This window comes from Homarus americanus, unplaced genomic scaffold (genome assembly GCF_018991925.1).
Source record: "Homarus americanus isolate GMGI-L3 unplaced genomic scaffold, GMGI_Hamer_2.0 scaffold23617, whole genome shotgun sequence".
In the NCBI taxonomy this organism is placed as follows: domain Eukaryota; kingdom Metazoa; phylum Arthropoda; class Malacostraca; order Decapoda; family Nephropidae; genus Homarus; species Homarus americanus.
In genome coordinates, this window is record NW_024720711.1 from 5,493,930 (window position 1) to 5,515,375 (window position 21,446).

At 39.6% G+C, this 21,446-nt stretch overlaps 2 protein-coding genes across 4 annotated transcripts; one reads left to right on the forward strand and one right to left on the reverse strand.

Annotated features, from left to right (window-relative positions):
• Positions 1–1,102: 1,102 nt before the first annotated feature.
• Positions 1,103–13,798, reverse strand: LOC121860782 (cell division cycle protein 20 homolog). Of its 3 annotated transcripts, none has more exons than XM_042358150.1 (14): positions 13,780–13,798; positions 12,094–12,167; positions 11,012–11,232; positions 7,759–7,860; positions 6,189–6,297; positions 5,783–5,897; positions 5,486–5,585; positions 4,991–5,119; positions 4,165–4,317; positions 3,641–3,858; positions 3,344–3,478; positions 2,963–3,088; positions 2,684–2,801; positions 1,103–2,269 (listed from the first exon to the last, which is right to left on the reverse strand). In XM_042358150.1, exons 3-14 carry the CDS (start codon positions 11,145–11,147, stop codon positions 2,091–2,093), a joined length of 1,620 nt encoding a protein of 539 aa, XP_042214084.1. In that variant the 5' UTR covers positions 11,148–11,232; positions 12,094–12,167; positions 13,780–13,798; the 3' UTR covers positions 1,103–2,090. The 3 variants fall into 3 exon arrangements, with proteins under 3 accessions (XP_042214084.1, XP_042214085.1, XP_042214083.1); XM_042358151.1 differs by lacking the exon at positions 13,780–13,798 and adding an exon at positions 13,462–13,682 and having other exon boundaries at positions 11,012–11,132; XM_042358149.1 differs by lacking the exon at positions 13,780–13,798 and adding an exon at positions 13,462–13,682.
• LOC121860783 (amino acid transporter AVT1B-like) lies at positions 12,875–18,274 on the forward strand. Its single transcript, XM_042358152.1, has 8 exons — positions 12,875–13,119; positions 14,234–14,364; positions 14,958–15,129; positions 15,293–15,469; positions 15,584–15,825; positions 17,030–17,239; positions 17,465–17,660; positions 17,778–18,274. The coding sequence occupies exons 1-8, from the start codon at positions 13,079–13,081 to the stop codon at positions 17,923–17,925; spliced, it is 1,317 nt and encodes a 438-aa protein (XP_042214086.1). The 5' UTR covers positions 12,875–13,078; the 3' UTR covers positions 17,926–18,274.
• The last annotated feature ends 3,172 nt before the right edge of the window (positions 18,275–21,446 follow it).

The window sequence follows — 21,446 nt, forward strand, 5'->3', positions numbered from 1 at the left end:
GCAACTTTAAACTTGACCATTTTTTTTAAATTTTTTCTTGCATTATTTTTAGCACTGTAATGACTGCCTTCGTCGTTTACATTTATATTTTTAGATAATATCATGGTTAATGTTTGAGGAATGCATGGAGTTATGTTGGGAAATTCTCAACTGTAAAAAATATCCCTAAGTTCCCAGCCATAAGGGAATGTGAAAGAAATGATATGTTAGGATTAATGCACAGCGAATTAATTTTTTAAGGAAATTCTTTAAGTTTGACTGTAGACTACCCTTCCCCTGCCTTGATAAAAGAGACTTATATACACACTATGTTTGCCATTTCTTTTGTTCTCTTCTTTCTTCCATGGATAATATACTACACATTCTGGTCTTCACTTTTCATCTATTTTTTCCAACTGTTATTTAATTCCTAGCCCCTCGTCATTCTTAACTTTATTTATAGCCTGTATCATAATTCACCTCTTTCATCTGTTACATAAAGCAGTTACTAAATGTTTCCCCCATTTTCTTTATCATAACAGTGAGTCTTGATAACCATCTTTGTCCGGTACCTTCCATTCACTATTATTTGTGGTTCTTCTAGGCAATCTTAACACTGTATGAAGCTCCTCTTAGTACCACATCAATCCTGTCCACTTACAAATACTGTACTATCATATAAACCAAGTAACTATAGCCTCACACCACACATTCTTACCACTATCTATGTCCATTCATTCCTGGTACAGTACTTCATATTTTCCCAAAGTTCTATACACTTCCCTATTACCAGCTCTCATAATTACTCTCACTTATGTTTTAATACAAGTTTTCAGTCCTTGTAAAACTTCTCTTTCTGTTCTCCCATCTCTCAAACCATTCTACAGTGCTGTACTTGTGAATTATATATACAGGTAGTCTGATAACTCTTTGCTTAATCCTTCCTCACAGTATACAGTACTTTGTCACTTTCTTATGCTTTAGACAACTTACAACCACTTAAGCTTAGATGAGTGGTGACAGTTTTGATGGAATTATTCAACACTTAAATCATTCTCTGCCAGATAGCAGAAGTTGGCCTCCCTGTCTGCTGACATAATCTTAAGGGAAATGAACAACAATAATAAAATATTTATTTATTAAAATTCAGATAAAAAGAAGGGATTTTGCACGATATTAATCCCTCATTTATAAATTTATTAATGACATTCCAATTGTATGAAAGTTCTGATTCAGTTTGCCTAAGTTATTACCATCAGGTGATGAATGTCTTTATTTCAGCTTTATTTATAAATATTTTTTGGTTTCTTTAATATATTTCTTTGTTTCTTTTAGGTCTTGGGGAATAATGCTTTACCTTATTAATCTCGGAATGTACTTAAGTTTATAAAATGATAAGTCAGCTTCTTAAAAATTCTTGCTGACCTGTAACCCATGTACAAATTATTATAACATATATACAGTACTGTATAGAGATTTTTACGAAAAAAAAAAACACGGCTATTTGGCAGATAGCAGGTTAGACAGCAGCTTATTTATTAAACCATTTGCTGTGGTAGGATTAGAGTAGCACCTGGCACCTGCATCATGTACAGTGGATATTTTTTTTTTGTGTGTGTGTGTGTGTGTGTGACTCAGTGAATACTTATCCCTGGTTACAAAATGTTACTAGTAACTCAATGGGAATCGGTTGTTTACAAATTGCTGTGCATTGTAAGGAGTCTCGGCACAAAGCTAGATGTATGAGCAAGCAACAGGATTTTAAATTTTCTGCTGTATATTATAACAAATATGTATGCTCCAACATCTTGAGTGGCATTTTAGAAAGCAAATAACCATATACTTATGACCCACAGTTACAAGTGTTAAGGAACAAAAGGCTAGCCTTTATTTACATGACAGCACTGCCTCAATCTACTGAATATTTGCTTAAGGTTAAGTTGAAAAAAAAAAGGACAGGTGTTTAAGTTAACAAAATACTATTATTTTCAGGTGTATAAAAGAAAATAAAAACAGGCACATAATAAGCTAAATAATCTTCAAGTCTTTGGATTCATGCGAAGTCTTCGCCGAGAGAGAATTGTAAAGTATTAATAAAATCCACAAGATCCTCATCGTATTGTGCGGGCCAACATTGATATGGGATGGCCTTTGCCAGAGCCTGCCTGCTTCTTGTCCTTCTTGTCAACACCCCAGCACTTCCACATGCGGATTGTTTCATCAGCAGCTGCACTGACCACCATCTGCCCATCAGGTGACATACACAGCTTCAGCACTCGGCCAGTATGACCTAAAAATACAATTATCTTGAATTCATACCCAATGCAACAAACTTGCATTAAATTATTATTTCTGAAATCCACTTCTTTCACAGAATTAAAATGATACTTTTTGATTATGCGAGTATCTGATTTTTGGGGGTTAATTTTGCATTAATTATGCTAATTAGGTGGTATCCAGTTTATATGGCCATCTTTATAAGCTGCATGCCTAAATTACCTGCTTGTTTGGTGAGAAGATGTTGTGGCATTAAGACAAAGGTACTGCACCGTTGTCTACACAGTTGTTATACATTTACAGGGTGGTTGATACTTCAGCGTAGGATGCAGTCATAAAACCCTCATCTAATACCTATTCTGAGTTAAAAATAATGTTGAGAAGATAAAAATAAATTATTATTCACCTGAACCTGAGACAGACTCACCCGTAAGATCTGCTACTTTTGCCATGGTTGGATACTTCCACAGGGTTAGTTGGTTGTTTGAGAACCCGTGTCCGGAGATGAGTTCCTTGTAGTGAGACGACCATAAGACAGACGACACCTGCAATACACTTGGCTATAAGAAGGTTCAAAATTAGATTTTTTTTATATTTAGAAATCATACAGTAGTCTTTCCTAGAGATGTACACCTAAAAAAAAAATAGTTGTAGTGATCTCACACCTCTTTAAACTCTGCTTAGACTCATTTTATGGTGAGCTAACCTGAGAGTTGGTCTGGACGTCCTTGAGACAGATGCCAGTGGTGCAGTTCCAGATTCGGATGGTTCTGTCAGCTGTGCCACCTCCTGTAGCAAGCAGGTTGTTTTGCCAGGGACACCATGCTACAGCCTGAAACCATAATTTTCATTAGCAGATCTTAAAAGTTAAGTACAATAAATAATTTCAGTACAATCAATAGATGAAATAATATATTTGTTTAACAAGGCTAGATATGACAAACAGGCAGTGTAGACATTTGATGCAGGGAATAAGAGTTGGACAACCCCCATGAGCAGTGATGAATGGGGACAGGTTAAGGATGGAGTGTTCAAGAAGCCATAAATTCCCCAAATATGAGGAGATATTATAACTTAATGTTGTTACCTTTACTGCAGCTTGGTGTTCCGTGAGTGTGTGTAGTGGCGTGGTGCTGCCTTTCTCCCAGATGTTTACTTGATTATCATTACCGCCAGAACCTAGATGCCGACCATCAGGCGACCACTGCAAACCACACACTTCCTGTTGGTAAAAATCTCTTATTAAAAAAAAAAAAAAGAATAATAAATTCAGTTCATCATATGATATGTTATGGGCGATGTTTTTGTTGTGGCTCAATATTTTAGACAGCTACTATAAACCTTTTCAACTAAATAAAGTTCTAGGCGTCCAGGAAAAACTAACCTGCGTGTGGCCGGAAAGTGTAGCCACATGGTGATCCGCGATGCGAACATCGTGGTGGAAAATCTGTCCGGACCGTGAACCAGACGAGAGAATATAGGAGCTCCAAGAGAGGGTCGTGACGCGATTCTGGTGGCCGCCCATAGTACGCACCAACTTCTGCTGGCCAACATCCCAAAGCTTAGTCACTCCAGAGCTTACACCCATGGCTAGAATATTACCTGTGGGGGCAAATTCAATATCTTAAGTGTGTGTGTGTACTTATCTCACTCCAGATCATTACTGAATGTGCACTCAAAAAATAGCACAGTAAACTTAAAACATGGCTTGAGGGCGAAAAATACAATACGTACACACAAGATATGAAACACGTTAATGTTTATATTTATACTTGGTACAATGTATATCTAGAAAATATTAAGAGAAATAAACAGCTGTAATAAAACGTCATTCAATACAAAATCCATGTTCAGTAGAATGGCACAATTTTGGGGCAACCAAAATTCACCTAGTGTCTAACGCCTTACCTTCTTCAATCCAAGACAGTGAACACACATAATCTGGCGCCTCAAGCTGAACTAAAGGAGTGATGGCACCGTCACCTGCATTCCAGATGTACACTGAGCTACTGAGGGCCACAGCCAAGTGATTATTCACACTCCAGTCAAGTAAATGAAGATCTGTGAGATAGAAAAATAAAAAAATAAAAATATGATTTAATTCTTTGAGGATGAGAGGGATTAATCATCATCCTCAAAGGGTTAAATATAATCATCAAAGGGTTAAAACATCATCCTCAGAAAGGTAAAAACATTGTCATCCTAAAAAAAGGGTAAACAAAATTCTAATTAACCCTTTGATGATGATGGTTTAACCCTTCAGGACTCCAAGGTATAAAGGGACAGGGTTGTATGAAGTGAGAGGGACACACCACATGGACACCTTGGAGGGGGACTGGAACACAATGGCACAAAAATAAAATAAAAAATAAAATAACTATGAATAACAGAAAAGTCAGTGTTGGCTCTTGATTCCTGTTCCCTTACATCTGAGGACACAAAAACATACTGCAGTTAAGTCATGTTCCAAGCAACTGGATTTAGGACATTCCTCTCTTTACAGGATGGAAAAGACTCACATTAAGCTTCAACATGAAAAATATTCTTCAATAAATAAAACTAACATATACATTAGTATTTTGTGTGTGTTCTCTTAAAACTCTCTAACCTTGTGGACTGGGCAGGATTAAGTGTAACTTCATTAATGTACAAAAGTCACCAATAAGATTTTTCTTTTCTTTGTTTACATACTGTACTGTATAATTAACACTTACAAGTCATTTCATTTACTTACAGTAGTCATCAAGAAGTTCTGGTGCGTCCAAAACTTTCTCAGGAACACTGGGGATGTGTCGTACTGAGGCGGCCTTGGGTACTGTTGGCTTTCCTGCACTGTACAGCACTTTGAGGTTGTTCACATAACCTGCACACACGATACAAATATTTCCATCTTAGTTACACTCAAGAAAACTAAAAGAATACAATTTTAGGTAATTTAATACCATATCCCATGTTCTATGGAACTACAGTGAAACCTCCATATGGACCTTTCTCCCCATAATGACTCTCGATATAATGTAATTTCATCTTCATATAGGTCGTTATAAGGAGGGTTCACATGTAATGGACCCTCGATGTAACGGACTTTTCTCTCCACATAGTCCGTTAAATAAAGGTTTCACTGTACAGTACTGTATATGTACCAATATTAAGATGGTCATGGTCATCATGTGTCAATTTTCCTTAAATTCTGACCAGTTCAACCATCACAACGCCTCATACACCCCACCTTCCTTCGCCTGCGGAGCTTTACTCTTGAATGATAATATTCTGGACTCTTGTGGCTGGCCATCATTCAGGTTTTCTGACATCTTTTCTTGGTATTCTTTCTGTGAAGATTTAATTCAATATAATATTACAGTATCAGCCCACAAATTTAAAACACTATCAAATTTCAACAACTGCATTAATGGAATCTAATAAAATTGATGATTACACAGTACACACACACACATGCATGCTGGTACTGCCAGAGAGAAAACTTTGATTGCAGACTGTACAATGACATCACCCAACACCCACACACCTGTTGAAGAGACAACTCATCCGCCTCACTCTTCTCTCCCCCAGATGCCTCCATGCTAGATACCAGGAGATGGTGAGAGCGCTCCAAGTCTGTGGTGCTGCGGTTGGGGATAAATCTGGTAGGGGAAAAAAAAAGAAAAAAGTTGTGATGTCTTTCATGCTTTGTGTGTTTAAATTAGAGGCACACCCACAAGGAATATGAACTGAGTTTTATACCTTCCAAGGGCTACTGTTATAATGTTCTCTTCTAGTCATTATTTATAATTGATCTCTAATTCTATACAGTACTACAAGAGTTGGGGGTAAGTACATGGATTTACTTTCATTTGGTCACTACAGCAGCTACATTTGTACTGTTTAGCTTTTCATGGGGGTGAACAAAATGATAAAAAATTCTTTAGACTCGCCTGTCCTGCTGGTTGATTGGAGTCGAGGGTGTCTTGCGGCTGGGAGTCTTCTGCCCAACCCCTCGTACCGATAACTTGGGAATACCACGCCCGGGAGACTTATTTCTACCTGAGGAATAATACTCTCAAACAAAGTACAGTGAAACCTCTACAGTATACTGTATAATGGACTTCTATCTCCACGTCTAAGGGACCCTCAATATATAGGATTTTCCCTCCCATGTAGTCCGGTAAATAGAGGTTTCACTGTGTCAGACTACTGTACATCAAACATGCGTGAACATTAACCAGAGAATGAGCCTTACTGTAAGGAGCCATGATTCCACCCAAAGTGTGGAGGACAAATATTGAACTTATCTGAAATCTTCATCGATTACGTCCACATGTTTCACCAAAGTCCATTATGTTGGCTAGATATACCACATTAACAAGATACCTGGGTGGACAAACAAACAAGTACAGTACTGTATTATTCCCATATTCCACACTGGGGACTATCAGACAGTGGGTTTAATCTTCACACTTATGAAACGGACAAGTCAGGAAGGGAGGCTGAAGTGTCTAAAATCTCACCCTGTACAGTACTTATTTGTTTCATAATTTGTTTTATAACCCCTTCACTGTACAGTATATTATTTTTTATTAACTAATATTTTTCTATAAAATGTTAACTTTGTCAAGATCACTCATATTTTGACTAGAAATTTAACAAGGTTCAGCACACAAAAGGAAGTCATCCTTGCAAGTACTTCTAACACCTACCACATGGCACCACAAGCTTGAGTTATCCTCTTTCTTTGCTTGCAGTGCTGGTAAGTGTTAATTTTTTTTGCAAGTTTTTGGATTATGGTAGGTTATTCTGGCCAAAAACTTGGGTCTGTATTGAGGTAGGAGGGAGGGGGTTATTATGAAAACTTAGAGACAAAGGAGGTGAAAGACTGGGAGGAAAGCGCCTCAACATGAGATGGTTAGACCCCGATATACAGTACAGTATTCTGAGTTATCGAGGGTTTACTGTGATTTGCCTTGATCATTGTCACTTTCTGTAGGGAACTGCAGAAAATCATAATGGAAGTTCTGACAATCTCCAAGTAGTTTCTCAAAATCAGTTGCCAAAAAAAAAAAGTATAAATAATATACTGTATAGTAGATTATAACCGAGTTTTCAGTGATGCACCACAAGAAAATTATGATTAGAGGAACAAACACTTGTAACAAGATTTTTCACTGGAAATAACTGTAGTAATATATGAATACAGTACTGGACAATGCTTCAACCAATTTTTCTCTGATTCTTTTGATATTTTTATACAGCAGATTTTCTTGCAACTATTTCATATATACATAGTGGTTGATTGTATTGTATGAACATATACACAAATTTCAAACTCGCAGTGATACCCGAGATATTGCTGCTGTACATTCACTTGTGATATAGCTACATATTATCACAAGAGGCACTGCATGGTAGTAATGGTGACTTCCAAATATATTTTGAAATAATGTGTTACTTTTCCAAATAAGGGTACAATGCAGTACAGTATAATGTAATAAGAAATATTTACTGTACCTGGAGATTTCCCCCTTCCGGGGCTATTGACATCAAGGAAGGACCCGGTGTGTGGAGTTTTGGCTGACTGAGGAGTGCCCAAGCCCGAGATGTTTATAAAACCTGTCAATTTTTAGAACATTAGAACAAATGCTTATGGTGTAACTACTGCACACATCACTCAAAAATGAAGGACTGATCCAGTAAACCCCATTTCATAGTCAAGACAAGAAGATTCCTGTTTAGTACAGGTCCCATCGAGTCTCTTGGGTTGTAACTCGGGATCAAGTTTCCATAAAAGAACCAAACTCTTCAATAAACTCTTGGTCTGGACGTTATTGATCTGGTGGTGAAGGTTAACGGTAACTTCTGTATACTTTAAAAGAAGATCCAATTAAGTCATCAGACGCTTGCTTCATGGTTGATAAGGTCAGACAATATTCCAATGCCACTCTTCCACTGGGTGTTCTGTCCATAAGGACCTGAGAATATTGAATGTGTCTTAACACAACTACGTTTCAGTAATACTGTACAATTCATATCCCAGTCATGCTTTTTCTATAATCTCAACAATATGAATTACCTTACCAGTGTTTCACACTGCATGGATACTTAACAGGCCCAGAGAAGACACCGCAAGTGTTTTGAAGATGAGAAATTAATACTCTCAATCACCCTCAGATGCCAAGACACCATCATGGCCGACTGATTCAGGAGATACAGCAAGATAAGATCAATTTACTCATGGGTGATGGCAAAGAAGGCAAGGTTGGTTATTCTTCCTTGGACATTTGGAGGCAATACTGTATGACCAAACATGAATGGTAACAATGAGTCGCTCACAATTTGCCATAGGCCCTGCATTGACTAAGTCCAACATCTTCTCAATACAAGTACAGTAGAGTAAAACCTTCAGTAGACATCGTTAGTACTACACATTTACTTTATCTCAGACTTTTGAGAAACTGTGGGTCAATACTGCCTTCTGTGCTCGTTCTATTTTTGTCTTTCTTTTTAGACGATGTTGGGGATAAAAAGCAAAAGCCAATCACAGTTATCTTAGGCATATTTTCTTCCCAGGTTAGAAAGTAAATTCAGACTCATTAGTGAAGTAGGAATTTATTGCTTCACTGGCTTCCTCCTTTGTATCTTCTGTAGGAAATCCTAACCATAATGAAGCCTGTTTTCATCTTACTGTAGGAATTAAGCCATGAGAAGCATCCCTTGTTTCATGACCCACAATTATCTATTTTTGGACCAACTGACTGCAGATATTCATGTTCTTTCCACAGGGTTAAATTTTCATGGCAGCTTCACACATCTGTCCCTGGTCCTTCCCCAAACTCATTCAGTGTTTTCTGCAAGATAGTGGCAAATGTGTGAGGCTGTGCATGAAACACTGAAAAAATTTTGATCAATAAATTAGTCTCGTCTTTCTGTTCCCTTCAGCTTCTTAAGACACCCCACAGCTGATTGTCCAGGGTGTTCATCATGAGGGTCATGTACGCTATATACAGCTGCTCCTCGACTTACGATGGGGTTAGGGACCCAAATCCAGGTCGTAAGGCAAATTGGTCGTAAGTCGAAAATGCTTAAATAAAACACAGATAATCCGAAATGGGTGTCTCTTTTTCTTCTCAGCACCACAAAACTCTCACTTTTAAGCTTGCCAGCCATTTTAAAGTGAATTACAAACAAAAATTTTGTCAGTACACAGCGCAATCACTAACGTTTGGACTCAAAAATACGAAATTTCACAAAATTTTCGCACGACTGAGGCGGCCATAGGTCAAGTATGTTGTAAGTCGAGGAGTAGCTGTAGTCTATAATCTTCACGCCAGTTGAGGATTTTACCCCCTCGGAGGAGATCTGTAGTCTCATTACACTAGTTAAATAACCATCAGAAACCACATATCCCCTGGGATATGAAAGTGAAGTCCTCCTCAAAGACAGTACAAGAGATATGATACTGTACTGTACCAGCCATTACAGGACAAACCTCAGAGGGATTGTGCTGACTTGGCCACTGTCTTCTTACATTTTGAACATACATAAGAACATAAGAAAGTGGGATACTGCAGGAGGCCAACTGGCCCATACAGGGCAGATCCCTTTCACACCCATCCCAGCACTTCCATGTGCCTATCCAACTTCGTCTTGAAGCTCCCTAGCGTCCCCGATCCTACTATAGCACTCGGTAGCCTATTCCACATATCCACAACTCTATTACCAAACCAGTGCTTGCCTATATCCTTTCTGAATCGGAATTTATCTAATTTAAAGCCATTTGTTCTAGTTATTTCGTTATTACTGAGCTTCAGAACATCTTCCTGAGCTTCAGAAAGAAGTCACTTTTATTTCTTGATTCTGTACTTCCAAAAAGGAATAAAATACATAAACAATTACACATACAACAAGTTTGGCATAGTTAAGGGAAACAAAAGTCCCTGAAGAGGTGTTGCTTAAAATGGCCTTGATTTGATTAAGTTAGAATAGATTTGAGGAAGCCCTGTGAACACTTATAACAACTAGGTCAAGGTAAGGAAGTATAAAGGTTAAAAAAGATGTAAACTGCCTTGGTGGTGTGGCAGCATCCTCCATGCTAGCTCCACTGTGAAGACCACTGTATACTAATAGTGCAGCCTCCTGAAGGTAAGGCAAGATTAATTTACCTATAGTATCACACAAAGTAGAGTCTGCAGTCCCTTCCCCTAAAATAGGACTAACTCGGACAAACACCTCGACCATGAGTTAACCATAAAATGGGAATTCAGGATCAGCTGTAAACTAAAGCCAACTAGAAAGGACGATGCCCAAACACTCCAAATGCCATGATCACAAACACCCTAAAGGAAGTAAAGGCTACAACATTAACACAGTATAAGCATAGAATAAAAAGAACAGATAAAGGTACAGTACAGTATATTATAAACATCAATGTAGTAACTTATAAAGAAAGAACCCATTTTTTTTTATTAAACCTGGGGAAGTAATTTAAATGATTCAGTGAACACCATAATGAGACCCTGGGAATATGGTTCCTAGACCTGCTAATTATGCAGCATTCTTAATCCTGACATGGTTTATAAAAATACTATCTCAATAAAGTTATTTTTATTTCCTAAGGCACTTTTTTCACCTGCATATTTATCTGAGCTACACTAACACACACACTACATCTCAGCAAAGTGTTGTATATATTGTATAACTTTAGTGTATTATACAGTACTAGAATATTACACATGCTTGTTTAAAAATGTCAATTAAGACTCACTGTTTTCATTGACGTTCAACGAGTGGATGCCTTGTTCCTGAGCTTTGCGTTGCCAGCGTGGTATTGGCCCTCGCGTCAGCTCTCCATCCATCCTTAATGCTTCGTTCAGATTGGCATCAAACTGCAGGTGGGACATCTTAAATTTGGATAATACTGTACACTCTATACTAGACAGGGGCCTGACTCTTGAAGCAGGTGACACTCTTAACCAGTATTTGTGTCTGGAACAATGAATCGAAGGAATTATCAATAATTGAATAAATCACAAACTACAAATCATTCACTAAAATTTTAACAAATTTCACTACCATTAAACATTTATCTCTTTAGTTAAAAATAAATGATTAATACAGGTTTCAATTTTTAATTATATACATATTTGTATGGCAGCAGATATTGTGCCGTCACGGGCTAAGTTTCCACTGACACTAGTTTACCGTGAGTTCGCTTTGAGTGGTTAATCGTTCATTACCTGCGAACAATGCGAGAACTATATTTGAACGTAACTCTGGCAGCACCTGGCATTTATTTCGCCGTGAATCGATCGTTGTGGAGTTATAAACATACCTAACTATATTTCTGTTGTGCTTGGAAACTTATCATTATAAACGAAGCGAAATTTACTAGAACCAGACCTGACCATCCATAAAAAAACCTTCCTAACCTTACCTAGCTTCCTAGCCAGGGGGGGGGGGAGACCCCCGTCATATTAAACGGGAAGTACTTAGCCAGTCAGGGCGCACTCACGGTAAAATAGCGTTAGTAGGATCTTAGCCAGTCAAGGCAAAATATCCACTACGTATTTGTTTACCTGCACTGTCATGGATATTATTTGTATACCTCTAATGCCTATGTAAATACTACACTACAGTGAGTATATTTTTTAATGGAATAACATAATCTCTCAAGGTAGAGTATAAGTTAAATAATAAACTAGGATGACTCCTTGGTCTGGACACACACGGGGTGAGTAGACCATAAACCTTTACAGTTTTAATACTTCCTCTGCCTCATTATCGCAACAGATGCTACATTAATATCAAACTTAGATATATAGTTAATATCTAAGATAACAAACTTACCCTCAAAAGGTCAGATGGTGTAATAGTGAGAGGAAAGTACTGACGGGCTCCTCAACCAGTTTAAATGTGTCAGACTTGGGGATTTAAAAGGAAGAAAACAATCACCAAACATTCATTTGTTTTATACTCTTTTTGTTTCGAATAAAACTTATATTTAATCAATATATCTCAATTTATAATTCAAATGATATAAAACAACATTGGTGTTTATTATTAAATTAGAGATGAGTTTTATAAAGGAAACATATATCTATGAGAGACTCATTTGGTGTAGCGGGAAATTTAAAATGAGATTTGCATTTAAAAGCAGAGTTGTTTGACTTCATTCATTCAAAACTTAAATAGATAAAGTTACAAAAAATTAAATACCATAATGAAACCTTAAATAATGATTTCCCATGATGCAAGCTTAGAAGTGATTTATTTCTTTAATGAGGTTCACATCAACATAGTCAAGACAGTCTTTCATCAGAAGCTTTACACCTTCACGCGCCTGTTATGTCTCAAATCAATCGGAAACAATATTGTGCAACATTTTCGTAAATAATTGTTGTCAGTTGGTCTCAGGTGTACACATTAAAGGTAAATTAGAGTATTTCGTCGCAGGTTTCCTCTGGGTACTCCGAAGGGACTGATAATAAAGTTCACAACAAAGTAAAAAACAGACTAAAACTAGTGAGCTGATAATTAGTGAAATAATAAAGTATCTACTTATATCTGGACCAAGCAGAAAACAAAATTCAATAGTGATAGTGTGACAGTATGATAAGAGGTGATACTGACGGGAGGTACAAAAGTCTCAGAATCAGTTCGTGTGACATCTACAAACTGACAACTACAAAAATCTTCGTTCATTAAACTTCTCAACTTATAACAAACGTTCACTGATCTTCTAATTGTGTATTTATAGTCACGATATCATAAGGTTGAGAAATACAGGAGTAACTGTACTATATTGTTGTGTAGTTAACGACACAATTCAAGCATGCAGGAGCGGGGGTCAAGCAGCTTGCCTGGGAATATCAAGTAAGTTTTCCATATGTGTTACAGAAAATGTATTCCTTTTGATAGATTTTCTTGATCGCAAAGATTTGAGAACGATATATTGATATCACCATTCATCAGAGATTACAGAAATATACATAGTATTGTATTTAGTGATCGCCACGTGATATTTGAACTAATTGAAAATGGCAATCATTCGATAATTCCAAAAGAGATACATTATTCCCTGCAGATGTAGAGAGGTAGTGATACGTGACAGCACACTGAGATTTGAGACATTACCATGGGTTATTACAAGAAAATGTAATGTTAGGAATGAATCTACCGTATTGATTTGAATGATGAACTCTTGCAATTAAATACCTGTAAAACACAAAGATTATCCACGGAAATTACTGACTGAGGATAACTTGTTCATAGACGGGCGAACAAATTGCTCCTGTTCATTCCCATATGCCTCGGGCTGGCAGTTGACGAAGGATAAGCGTTATGAAAAAAAAAGAAAAAAAGAGGTGAATAATTAATATTTGAAGATATTCGAGCCAGGTGGTATTGCAATTCGTTTTATTAAAAGCACTTAATAAGCTGACCACGGAGATCCACACATGCTATTTCACACGATACGTATTATTATTATTATTATTATTATTATTATTTCCTGTAAATATGAGGGACACACACCATTGTAAGCACACGTACATACTGTACTGTATATATGCACACAGATTGAGATATACTGTACACACACACACACACACACACACGTCCTTGCTTAATCAGGTCATGCGTTAGTTATTGACCTCTGATTGATAGTGGCCACTCAGAAAACTTGATAACTTAGGAATAATCTGATAGACCATCGTCCATCACACCACTTGAGTGACGTAACACGTCCCCAACACCTGCGTTTCTCTCTCTCTCTCTCCTTAAGAAAAATATAAACATATAGTTTCACCTAATAACCAAGTGACACGATTAAGTTAGTATGAATTATAAAACACATTGATCAAAAAACCCTATAAATAAAGATTACGTCTTAAAGTCAATAACTTATTGATGACGCATAGTTTAGAGACATAAAATGTAAACATGGAGAGTTATAAACATTTAAACCTTTTCTCTCTCCGTGTTGCAGGGAGTTGGGTATATCACCGTCAGCAGGAGGGCCCAGGAATGGTTTGGGGTTTGCCATGACCACGTTCTTTCTGGTAGCACAGATGGCTGGAGCCGGGTTCTTGTCCCTCCCTAAAGCTGTCGCAAACTGTGGTACGCTTAGTTCATTTGTTGTTCTTAAGTGTGTCGGCAAGTGTTCTTAAATGTGTGTCTTGTGGTTACTTAAAAGTTTCAGCGAGTGGTGTGAAGTGTGTGTGTTGTGGTTATTTCAGTGTATCATTAGGATAGGTCATAATTCTCTCACTATCTTCTCATCTGATGCAAAATACAAATTACAAGACTCCATATATCAAAATAAACATATTAGTGAGGATCCCGACGAGAAAAATATCAACTGATTATATGATGCAACATCAATCAACATTTACCAAACCTTAACCCAAGGAAATTATTAATTGGAACTGTTTTTCGTGAAAATGAAGAGGCAGAGAAGATAACTGAATGATAACAACTACTTTCTCTCTCTCTCTTTCTCTCTTCTCAGCGCTCCCTGTCTAGTGTGTTGTCTATCCTTCCTTAAAAAGACCTTTCAGTGAGACGAAATACTCAAGAGAAGGGAGCGTCATTATAATTATTATGATCTGATATGCTTACCACTCTGTTCCTTTAAGGCTGGGTTATAAACGACGCGTCTTACTCCCTTGTGGTGGATCTTAACTATTATCATTCACCTCCCTGCCGTCTAGGATGGATCGGGTTGGTGATGATGGTGGTGTTCTGCACTGGTGTGGGGTTCTCAGGGACGCGACTAGGGGCGTGTTGGGTCATCCTGGAGGAGCGTTGGCCCATGTGTTACAGGGACAGCTGCCGTCAACCCTACATGGAGATAGCTGACAGAGCGCTCGGTATCCACGGCAGGTAATCACCACGCATTACTGTCCTGATGTTTATAATATATCTTACATATGACCTCAGTTCACTGTGCTGGTTTATGAAGAGTGAAGTGAATTGTATAGTTTGAGAGAGAGAGAGAGAGAGAGAGAGAGAGAGAGAGATTAACAGCAGTACTGTATTCCCATAGACGTCTAGCCCTGGCCTGTGTTTTGATCACCCTGGTGGGAGGAACCACCGTGTTCCTCATCTTGATCGCCTCCTTCATGAAGGTGTTAGTGACCTCTGTCTCCATCTGTGAGTGGGTCCTCATCACCGCCGCCTTGGTCATGCCCTTCACCTGGCTCGGCACCCCCAAGGACTTCTGGTGAGTCAAGAATGCAAGGTGTTTTGAACTGAATAAAAAAAATGCCCCCCCCCCCTCAAAAAAAAAACACTCACATTTGTCTTCAAATTGGAGACTAAGAGGTTGACACATCAGGCAGGCGTCGGTGTTGGCGGTGACGACGACAACCATTGCTTGTGTCGTCATCCTGGTGGAAATCATCCTGGAGAAGGACCTACACCCTAACCCCGTCTACCAGAACCCCACCGTCAGCTCCTTCGCCCTTGGGTTCGGTGCCATCCTGTTCGCCTTCGGGGGCGCCTCTGTGTTCCCAACCATCCAAAATGATATGGGTAACCGCAAGCTCTTCATCAAGGCTGTTGTCGTGGCGTTTGCGGGTAAGTCATCGATCACTGGAACAACGGTCTCTGTATGATAGCTTTTACCCCAGAAGTTTATTTTGTATTCTTTTAAAAAAATATATCAAAACAAGGTATCAGATAAATGAGCTGCCTTGATAAGAGTACATGTCGCTTCTGACAGTAATAATCGTGTTGTTTACTGACCAGTTATCTATCAATTAATCACTAAGTTTACCTTATGTAATCCTTTGATACGATATTTATTTGTGGAATAGTGCGCAACACCACTGTACCGTTACTAACACCACTGTACCGTTACTAACATCACTGTACCGTTACTAACATCACTGTACCGTTATTAACATCACTGTACCGTTACTAACATCACTGTACCGTTATTAACATCACTGTACCGTTACTAACACCACTGTACCGTTACTAACACCACTGTACCGTTACTAACACCACTGTACCGTTAACACCACTGTATCGTTACTAGCACCACTGTACCGTTACTAACATCATTGTACCGTTACTAACATTGCCGTTACTAACATCACTGTACCGTTACTAACATCACTGTACCGTTACTAACACCACTGTACCGTTACTAACACCACTGTACCGTTAACACCACTGTATCGTTACTAACACCACTGTACCGTTACTAACACCACTGTACCGTTACTAACATCACTGTACCGTTACTAACATCACTGTGCCGTTACTAACACCACTGTACCGTTACTAACATCACTGTACCGTTACTAACATCACTGTACCGTTACTAACATCACTGTACCGTTACTAACACCACTGTACCGTTACTAACACCACTGTACTGTTACTAACACCACCGTTACTAACACCACGTTACTAACACCACTGTACCGTTACTAACATCACTGTACCGTTACTAACATCACTGTACCGTTACTAACACCACTGTACCGTTACTAACACCACTGTACCGTTAACACCACTGTATCGTTACTAACACCACTGTACCGTTACTAACATCACTGTACCGTTACTAACACCACTGTACCGTTACTAACATCACTGTACCGTTACTAACATCACTGTACCGTTACTAACACCACTGTACCGTTACTAACACCACTGTACCGTTAACACCACTGTATCGTTACTAGCACCACTGTACCGTTACTAACACCACTGTACCGTTACTAGCACCACTGTACCGTTACTAACACCACTGTACTACTGTCATGTATAGTGTTACTGGCCCTGTACCTGCCTGTGGCGACGACGGGGTACGCGGTACAAGGAATGGATGTGAAAGACAACATCCTACTTTCCGTGGAGTCCAGTAAGGGCATCGTCAAGGCTGCCCTGATGATGGAGGTGCTCAACTTACTGGGCACTTACATCATTACCTACAACCCTATTGGCCAGATGTTTGAGGAGGTGTTTAGCATTGAAAATAGTAGGTGAAGGAGGGAAGTGTCTGTCTGTCTGTATTTCTATTTATCTCTTATTCTCTCTTTTACTGTCTCTCTCTCTCTTTTCACCCCTCTTGCTCTGTCTGTCTTCTTGTCTCTCGTAAGCTCTGTCTGCTTGTCTCTGTTTATTACGACTATTCTGTATGAACTAACTATACGTATGCACAATCGACTTCCTAATTGTATCTTGATATCGCCATTTTCCCCAGAGTTTGGTTGGAAGCGGTGTGTCTTACGGTCGGCGATCTTAATATTCGAGGTGGTGGTAGGACTGGCGGTGCCTGACTTCGGCAAGATCCTCAACTTGATAGGAGGATCTACTGTCACACTCTGCTCCTTCATCCTGCCTCCTCTTATGTACATGAAACTCGTCGACGACAAGAGTAACCCCAGCTGGCCTCAGAGGTAAACAAACACAGATCATCAGCTATTTCCGCCGGTGTTCAAGTGTCAACAAACATCAGCTGATTCAGACGTTCGCAAAACATCTTATAAGTCGTCCTCTCACTTTCTCCCTCACAGACAAATCGAACTGTGGGAGCGAATGTTGCTGTGGATAATCGTTGGTGTGGGCGTGGTGGGCGGCATCGCATCGACGATCTCTGCCTTAATAGCCATCCTCAGCCCAGACTCCTTCAGCACATCTTGTTTCTCAGATTTCTATTTTTGAGAAATGGGTTGTAATGTGGGGCTGAAAATTAAGTCGTGCTTGAGTGACAATAAATTCAGTTTGGGTTGCCTGAAGTGACTGAAAATCGTTATAATCGGTTACATATGGGGGTTGACTTAGGAGTTTGAATGGTTAAATTACTTGAAATGACTGGGTTTGGTTGTTTGAATTGTTTAAGAGGGTGGCTGACAGATGTGGTTGCTTATAATTACCGTTTTCTGTGTTCACTGATATAACTGTTTCAATAAACATGGTTCTTTCCTTAAATTAAGTTGATTTGGTTGAATGACTGATATAAATAGAATCATTTATTGACATGTTTGTATAGTAAAGATTTTAAAGTTTCTAATTACGAGTTTTTTTCTGACATTCCTAATATAAATATAAAGTTTTTGTATTTATTAAGTACATAAAGCAATGAACCGAGAGACAGCCGGTCTAAAAAAATAATTACCGTAACATAGACCGGTGAGCCTGACCAGCATAATATGTAAAGTACTTGAGAGTATTATCAGAGATGCCGCAATGGAACATCTACGAAACAACCTTGTAAAGGATTGCCAACACGGTTTTATGCCGGGGCGCTCTTGCTTAGCACAATTGCTCAAGGTATTGGATATTTGGACCAATGTTTTGGACGGGGTGGTAATATCGACAATATTTACCTAGATTTTGCCAAGGCTTTAGACAGTGTACCCCACAAAAGGCTGAAAATCAAACTGGAAGGGTATGGAATTCGGGGAAATATCCTAGCGTGGATAGAATACTTTTTACATGACCGCAAGCAGTGTGTAGTGATTAATGGCACGAAATCATCATCCGTACCTGTCACAAGCGGGTTACCACAGGGCAGTGTATTGGGCCCGCTGTTGTTTGTTTGTTTCATAAATGACATGCCTGACGTTGTACACTCCTCCATACAAATGTTTGCCGATGACGCCAAGTTATTTCGGGAAATCAAGAACCAAGCGGACTGTGAAGAGCTGCAGAAGGACCTCTGTGGGTTCCAAGAATGGTCGAAGAAATGGCTGCTGAGATTCAATGTCACGAAGTGTAAGAGGATGCGCCTGGGGCGTACCAACGGTAAGGAGGCGTATCATATGTCCCAACGGGATGAAGAAACTGCACTATTTGAGACTGAATGTGAGAAGGACCTAGGTGTGTATGTTGACAATGAGCTGAAGTTCTCGGGCCATTGCAAGAAGAAGGTAAATCAGGCAAATAAATTATTGGGTCTAATAAGAAGGTCGTTCAGATATCTAGACGGTCCGTCCCTCGTAACGATCTTCAAGCGTGAAGTGCTTCCCCATCTGGAGTACTGTCACCCCGTCTGATCCCCGAGATATGCTAGGGACTGCCACTTGGTTGAAAATGTTCAAAGGAGGGCCACCAGACTGGTGCCTGCACTTCGGCACCTCAGCTACCCTGAGAGATTGGAGCGCCTGAACTTGCCTAGCTTATACTACAGACGGGCAAGGGGCGACCTAATTTAGGTGTATAAGCATCTCAAGGGGCACTACTCAGTCGAGTGTCCTTACTTGGAGCTGGCGGACGCTCGCCCCACAAGGGGTCACAGCTCAAGATTGAAGAAGCCACAAGTCCAGAAAACTGTGAGGGCAAACTTTTTCGGAGTGAGAGTTGTGAACTCTTGAAACAATCTGCCAGAAAGTGTTGTGACGGCACTGAGTGTGAGCTCTTTCAAGACAAGACTTGACCAACACTGGAGCGGATTCAGGAGCCGGTGCATACCCAGTACTCGCCAACAGTGCGTAACAGAGACGTGACCGATCGACCAAGCGGCTAACGAGCCGATCAGTGGTGAAGAAGATAAAAGTAAGAGTAAAATCTTTTCTAACTGGCTTAAAAGTATTTCAGAAAGGTAATGAATATAAACCGTAATTATGTGTTGGGTTTATCAATCATGAAAGGAGTTTTGAAGGGGGTTTTAGTCCAGTCAGTACAGTGTTTTATTGTAGATGATTTGGGATGCCAAGAACTTACATTAACATTATTTTGTAACATAGACAAGAATGCGCTATCTACACACAGGTTATATAATGATAACAAAGAGTTAAAGTTTAAAGAAGATTAACTCAAGGTAGAGGAGTGGTGGGGAGTGAAGGGGCGGTAGGGAGTGGGGGGGTGGTAGGGAATGGAGGTGTGGTAGGGAGTGGAGGGGTGGTGGATAGGGAGGGAGGGGTGGTAGGGAGGAGGGTGGTGGAGGGTAGGGAGTGAGGTGGTAGGGAGTGGAGGGGTGGTAGAGGGGGTAGGAGGGGGTGGGGGGTGGGGTGGTAGGGGTGGGAGAGGAGTGATATGATAGGGAGTGGAGGGGTGGTAGAGAGTGGTGGGGTGGTGTGGTAGGGGGTGGAGGTGTGGTAGGGGGTGGAGGGGTAACGGTGAGGCTACCCCTCAACTAACATAACTACGAAACTTAAAAAAAACTCTCATATGAGGAGCGAACATGTAGCAATGGTTTTAAATTAAGAGAAACTGAGATTTAGAAAGGACTCAAGTAAATATTGGCAATACACGTAAAACGAGTTGAAGGCGAGTGGCATAAGTTACCAAACACCATCATTAACTCAACTCACTGGTAAAAGTTTTAAGTGTAGACTGGACAGATATGAATTGATAAGGGTTAGGTTTTGGTGTATAAACAAGAGCTGCCTAGTATGAACCAATAGGTTTATATTCTTGTTTGCGTCGGTCTATTCTTCAATTTGTCTTGGGTGTCAGCTTGTTTTACCTATCTCCATCTATATGTCTCTCTCCACCACTCCTTTTCTCTCCATCCCACCTCTCTCCACCACTCCCTTTCTCTCCATCCCCCCTCTCCACCACTCCCTTTCTCTCCATCCCCCTCTCTCCACCACCTTTCTCCACCACCATCTCTCCATCCTTCCACCACTCTCCATCCCCGTCTCTCCAACCACCTCTCCACCACTTTCTCCATCCCCTCTCTCCACCACTTTCCACCCCCTCCACCACTCCTCCTCCACCACCTTTCTCCATCCTCTTCAATTCTCTCCACCCCCTCTCTCCACCACTCCCTTTCTCTCCACCCCCTCTCTCCACCACTCCCTTTCTCTCCACCCCCTCTCTCCACCACTCCCTCTCCATCACTACCCCCTCTCTATCTATCAATATCTTCCTCCATCAATCCATTTCTCTTGGTCATTTCATATCACACGCGCTTACTGCCTACGTTTACGATGTTATCTTGATAGTATAAGCGACCTCTCTCACTCACCCCATTTGGTTGGCGGGGTCATATCAATAAGTAGAAAGGATCATGACAACAATAAAAACAAAAGAACATCAGTTGAGTGTGGACAAATTAAAAATAAAAGCATCCAGTTTTATTCAAATATTTTTTGTGTGCTTTTTTCCCCCTAGATGTCTATGTACTGTATATATGACAATAAGGTACAATATTTATAAATACTGAATATATACCCAAAATATTTTACTTTTGTACATTGCAATTTTCCACAAAGTTACATTGATTAAAGAACACACTG

Excerpts from the sequence above, each read along its gene's own strand:
- LOC121860782 (XM_042358150.1), bottom strand. The coding sequence starts at position 11,147 with ATGTCCCACCTGCAGTTTGATGCCAATCTGAACGAAGCATTAAGGATG. Across the intron at positions 7,861-11,011 it reads GTTGAACGTCAATGAAAACA|GTTTTATAAACATCTCGGGC; the intron begins GTGAGTCTTAAT and ends AAAAATTGACAG. Across the intron at positions 3,859-4,164 it reads ACTGTCTTGGATTGAAGAAG|GTAATATTCTAGCCATGGGT; the intron begins GTAAGGCGTTAG and ends TTGCCCCCACAG.
- LOC121860783 (XM_042358152.1), top strand. The coding sequence starts at position 13,079 with ATGCAGGAGCGGGGGTCAAGCAGCTTGCCTGGGAATATCAA. Across the intron at positions 14,365-14,957 it reads TAAAGCTGTCGCAAACTGTG|GATGGATCGGGTTGGTGATG; the intron begins GTACGCTTAGTT and ends CCTGCCGTCTAG. Across the intron at positions 15,826-17,029 it reads TGTTGTCGTGGCGTTTGCGG|TGTTACTGGCCCTGTACCTG; the intron begins GTAAGTCATCGA and ends TGTCATGTATAG.